Genomic DNA, 6,192 nt, shown 5'->3' with positions numbered 1-6,192 from the left:
GATCAAATTACTGTACACACACACACACACACACACACACACACACATATATATATATATATATATATATATATATATATATATATATTAGAAAATACTTTTCAAATACTTTTTTAAGGCAAATGTCGTCATTCCGGATTATGACATATTACGAAAGTTTCTCCATATGTGAGCGTATCCTCTTGAAAACTCCATCCTGTTGATGTCGATCTTGCGTGACAACGCGATTACTTGTTGTTGCGATTGCGTCCTAATTTGAACTAATGCACTACAAAGGCTTTCCTAAGGTTATGACCGAACCCTTTCAGGTTACCTACGTATCCGAACGGAAGCAGGTTTGCACGTAGTTCAAGGGATGATGATAAAATATGATGAAGATGACTGAGCCTGACTTAGGCAACCTACGTATCCAAATGGAATCAGGTCGAAGCATAGTTCAATTACAGTAGATTCCAAAATGATGAAATTAAGAATGAAAATGGCCGAGTCTGACTTAGATAGCCTACGTATCCAAGTGGAATCAAGACAAAACGTAGTTCAATTACAAAATATGACTGAATCCGATGAGGATTACCTTCGTATTCCTTTCTGAGTAAATCAAGTCGGTGTAGTTCCTGAGCAACATACAAATATGATATTTGTTTTTTCTATTACAAGAAAAAGAGGGAGAGAAACCGAACCCTACGTGGGTTTCCTACGTATCCCTCAGTGGGAATTCATGTTGAACGCAGTTCAATTACATAAAAAATCTAATCCTATTTGTCTTCAGACATAATACCTCTTGATTACGTATGAGTTGATAGGCTTCGTGTTGACTCTTCCATACATTTCTGCCAAGATTAGAGCTCCACCCGATAATGCTTGGTGAACCACGTAAGGACCTTGCCCGTTTGGTGCGAACTTTCCTTTGGATTCTTTTTGACGGGGAAAGATTTTCTTCAAAACCAACTGCTTCGATGTGAATTGTCGATGCTTCACTCTTTTGTTAAATGCACTAGCTATCATGTTCTGATATAGCTAGCCATGACATACTACATCCATTCTTTTCTCGTCAATAAGCATGAGTTGTTCCTGACTGACCTGTATCCACTTTGCGTCGTCCAATTTTTCTTATTGAATGACTCTTAAGGACGATATCTTGACTTCTGCAGGTATCATCGCTTCCGTACCGTATACCAACATGTATGGTGTTGCCCTGTTGAATGTTCTCATGGTAGTCCGATAACCTAGTAAAGCGAAAGGTAGTTTCTCGTGCCATTCTCTATGATTGTCCACTATCTTTTGCATAATCCTCTTGTTATTCTTGTTGGCTGCCTCAACTGCCCCATTCATTTGCAGTTTGTAGGCTATGGAATTGTGGTAGACGATTCTGAACATTTTGCAGATTTTTCTCATGAGGTCATTGTTGAGGTTAGGAGCATTTTCAGTGATGATAGACTCTGGTATCCCAAATCTGCAGACGATGTTATTTCCGACAAAATTTGCCACTACCTTCTTTGTGGCAATGTCCGTTTGATGCTGCAGGCTCTATGGGTCCAATTACATCCATGCCTCAGGCGGCGAACAACTAGGGTGAACCCATTGCATTTAACTCATTTGGTGGATCCCGGATGAAATCCCCGTAAATCTAACAATGGTGACATTTCTGCACGTAGAGGATACTGTCGCTTTCCATAGTCATCCAAAAGTATCCATCTCTCAAAATCTTCTTGGCTAATGTGAACCCATTCATGTGGGGTTCGCACATCCCTACATGTATTTTTTCCAATAGTCTGGTTGCTTCAGCGGCGTCTACACATTTCAATAAACCTATGTTTGGGGTCCTCCTATACAAGACTTCCCCATTGAGGAAAAAGTATTTTTCCAACCTCCTGTGCGCTCGCTTTTGACCACTAGTAGCATTCCCCTGGTATTCCTTGGTTGCAAGGAATTTCTTGATGTCGTGATACCATGGTTTATCATCGGGTTCATCTTTAACATGGAAGCAATAAGCATGTTGATCCCTGATCTCTACCTCAATAGGGTCGATGTAGTTCTTGTCTGGATGCTGAATCATAGATGATAAGGTTGCAAGGACATCAATTAACTCGTTCTGAATCCTGAGGACGTGCTTAAAATCAATCTTTGTGAACTTCGTGTATAGCTCCTTCATGCAGTGCAAGTACGACAGTATCTTGACATTTTTGGTGGACCATTGTCCTTGGACTTGGTGTATTAACAAATATAAATCTCCTATGACCAAAAGTTCGTTGATGTACATGTCGACTGCTATTTTGATCCCAAGGATGCACGCTTCGTATTCAGCCATATTATATGTATAAGGGAATCTTATCTTTGCCAATGCTGGATAATGTTGTCCAGATTCTGAAATCGGGACTACCCCAATCCCGACTCCTTTGAAGTTTGCTGCTCCTCCATCGAAAAACGTTCTCCACCCAGGGTATGATTTTGCAATATCCTCCCCGAAAAATAGTACTTATTCATCGGGGAAATACGTGGTAAGCGGTTCATGATCTCTATCCACTGGATTCTGGGCGAGGTGGTCGGCCAAAGCTTGTCCCTTGATAGCCTTCCGAAAAATATACTTGAACGGGTCGAGCCGAAATATCAGATGCGTAGTGTACGCTGACATGTAATGCCTTAGCTTCTGAGCAATCAAAGTCAGAGCATAACAAGTGCGTTCTATCAAGGTATACTTAGCCTCACATGGTGTAAAGTTCTTACTCAAGGGGTAGATGGACTGCTCCTTTATCCCAGTTTCGTCATGCTACCCCAACACGCAGCCAAAGGTGTTGTCCAAGACTAACAAATATATCAACAATGGTTTCCCTGGTTCAGGTGGAACCAACAATGGCGGGTTGGAAAGATACTCTTTGATTCTATCGTAGGCTTTCTGGCACTCCTCCGTCCATTTTGTGGCAGCATCCTTTCTTCAGTAGCTTGCAAATGGGTTCACAGATAACCGTGGACTGAGCTATGAAATGACTGGTGTAATTTAATCTGCCCAGGAAACTTATGACATTTTTCTTGCTTTTTGGTGGCAGCAATTCCTGGATAGCCTTGATTTTTGATGGGTCTAGTTCTATCCCCTTGCTACTTACAATGAAACCCAAAAGTTTTCTAGCGAGGAATCCGAACACACACTTTGCTGGATTTAACTTCAAACTGTACCTTCGCAGGCGTTAGAAATATTTCCTCAACTCGTCCAAGTGCTCTGAGCTCTTTCGATACTTTATGATGATGTCATCCATATACATTTCAATCTCCTTATGAATCATGTCATGAAAGAGGGTTGTCATGGCCCTCATATAGGTGGCACCGACGTTCTTGAGACCGAACGACATAATTCTATAACAGTAGAATCCCCACGGCGTGGTGAAAGCTGTCTTCTCTGTGTCTTCCTCGTGCATTAAGATTTGATGGTATCCAGTGAAACAATCCACAAACGAATGCAGTTCATGCTTCACGCAGTTGCCGATGAGGATGTGGATATTTGGCAGGGCAAAATCGTCCTTTGAACTAGCTTTGTTGAGATCTCAGTAGTCCACACATATTCTGATATTTCTGTCCTTCTTGGGCATTAGGACGATGTTTTCCACCCAGCTCGGATAGTTGGTGACCCTTACTACATTTGCTTCTATCTGTTTGGTCACTTCTTCCTTTATCCTCAGACGTAAATCAGGTTTGAACTTTCTAAGCTTCTGCTTGACCGGCAGTCTGGTAGGGTCAGTGGGCAGTCGATGCGAGACAATGTCGGTGCTTAATCCTGGCATGTCATTATAGGACCATGCGAACACATCGACGTACATTCGGAGGTGCTCAACCATTATTTCCTTTTGCTCGGCTTCTAGATGAATGCTGATTCAAGTTTCCTTTACATCTTCTTCGCTTCCAAGATTGACAACTTTAGTTTCTTCCAGGTTAGGCATTTTCTAACTCTCCAACTGCTCGATCTGATGTGGGATATTGTCGGGCATCATTCTCTCACCATACTCCTTGTAATCTGGGTCGTTGCGCTCAATGGTTTCGTTACATGTCATAATCATGGAACACGATTTTTTATCGGTTTGATTACTGAAAAGAAGAGCTAAGTATAAATAAAAAGGTAAAACAATGTTGCAATATTTAGGAAAATGATTCTTTTTATTTCATCAAAAGGGGAACGTCTTAAGCGTTCACAAGAGGCAAATGACAAAAACGTTATAGACATGGTACATGCCTCAATTGACCGTGCTCTTTTCAAAAGAAACCTTTTATAGTTCCATACTACCAAGACTCTCGGTGAACCAAAGATGGAATGGTGGTCCAATTATGTAGCTCTTCCCATGGTTTGGCATCCCTAATAGTCAGTGTATTGATGTCAGTTCCTTCACAACATTCTTCAATAATATTCACGAACAACTTTCCCATTCAGTCGATGATATCATCTTTTGGGTATTGAACTCTGTCCCGGACTTGCAACATGCTCTGGCATAAAGACCTTTTTCTTGGAGCTAATGGTGCAAGCTTTCCCTTTCGGATGCTGATATCCTATGTCAGCCCTTCCTTTTTACCCATTATGTTCAATTGGCAATGTGATTCCATCTGACTTCTCTCCCAACCCTGTTCTTGGCCTGTATCCATATTTCATCATCTCCCTCATAGCCATCTTGGATCTATACGATGATTGCATTCCCAAATTTTGTTCAGTCTTCTCCGTCTCAGTAGTCAGCATGATTTCCATAGCATGGAAGGCAACTTCGTCCAGCCCTTCAAAGAATGGGACAACATACTCTAAATAGGCGGAATGACCCCACTCGCCATAATCCACGATCTCTTGGCATCCTCACTCGAATTGTATGCGTTGGTGCAAAGTAGATGGCACAGCCCCTGCCATATGTATCTAGGGCCTGTCCAGTAGTAAGTTGTAGGAAGAGGAGATGTCCATCACTTGGAACAACACCGAAAAATCGACCGGTCCGATTTGCAAAGTGTCACGACCCAAAATCTATTAAAGGTCATGATTGCGCCTAACACCGCTATCAGGCAAGCCAACCTTGACTAATTAATTTAATTATTCATTTTAGTATTTTTAAATCAAAATTTTCTTCAATTAAATAATAAAAGATAGAACTTACAGAGTAAATGATAAATATTTTTGCAACTAAAATACTAAACAACCCATAACCACTCCTAAAACCCAGTGTCATAAGTGCATGAGCATTTACTAGGGAGTAAAATAAAATACAACATCTGTCCAGAATACAAATTAGACAGGTAAAATATAAATTACTCTAAAGGAGACGCTGTTGGCTGCGGATCGTAATATGGAATGCAACTCACCTAAGTCCCCGAATTTAACCACACCTCTGCGCCCACGAGGCCGTTAGACATATCTGTACCTGCACAGAAATTTGCAGCAAGTGTAGCATGAGTACGTAAATAACGTGTACCTAGTAAATATCAAGCCTAATATCGAAGAAGTAGTGACGAGAGGTCGACTTTGACACTCACTAAGGTTCAATAATAATAAAAAGAAAATAGACATATTTACATCAACATGATATATGGGAATAACAATAATTTTCCTTTATCAAACAGAGATAATTAATTCCTTAAATTTCAATAATTTCCAATTTACCAATTAGCTTCACAAACTACAATTAAAATATGTAGGTATCGTGTAATTATTATTGTTAGGCACAATATTTGTAGAGGCTATACGGCCTGATCCAGAGTGTTGTGTACACTACCGAAGGACGTGCGGTGCCATCCATAGATGCATATATACTGTCGAGGCGTTCGGCCCGCTCCATAAGAAAGAAGGTCATTTTCTTATGAACCTCCGGAATGAGAAGATATTATAAGATTAACACATAAGGATGTACAATTTCCATTAACAGACAATTATTTTGCACAAGAATTCAAGTATGTGAAATTTCAGTCTCTTACTATTTTCTCGAACAATTTACAGTATAATTCTAATACTTTAATTAAATAAAGGATATAATTGTAACAAGTAATTCATAATTTGAGTCCTAAACTACCCGGACATAGCATAATTAGTAGCTACGCACGGACTCTCGTCACCTCGTGCGTACGTAGCCCCCACACTTATCAACAAATATTAATTAAAATCACCTATGGGGTAAATTCCCTCTTACAGGGTTAGACAAGAGACTTACCTCGCTCCGAAGTTCCAAAACAGGCTCC

At 40.4% G+C, this 6,192-nt stretch overlaps 1 protein-coding gene across 1 annotated transcript; it reads right to left on the bottom strand.

The window, feature by feature from the left end:
* Window positions 1-1,627: 1,627 nt before the first annotated feature.
* On the bottom strand, window positions 1,628-2,308 carry LOC138901720 (uncharacterized). The gene has a single exon (XM_070189503.1). It carries the CDS (start codon window positions 2,306-2,308, stop codon window positions 1,628-1,630), a length of 681 nt encoding a protein of 226 aa, XP_070045604.1.
* Window positions 2,309-6,192: the final 3,884 nt, after the last annotated feature.

This window comes from Nicotiana tomentosiformis, chromosome 11 (assembly GCF_000390325.3).
Source record: "Nicotiana tomentosiformis chromosome 11, ASM39032v3, whole genome shotgun sequence".
NCBI lineage: Eukaryota > Viridiplantae > Streptophyta > Magnoliopsida > Solanales > Solanaceae > Nicotiana > Nicotiana tomentosiformis.
Note: the sequence above shows the minus strand (reverse complement) of the source record. Positions and strands in the feature narration are given on the sequence as shown.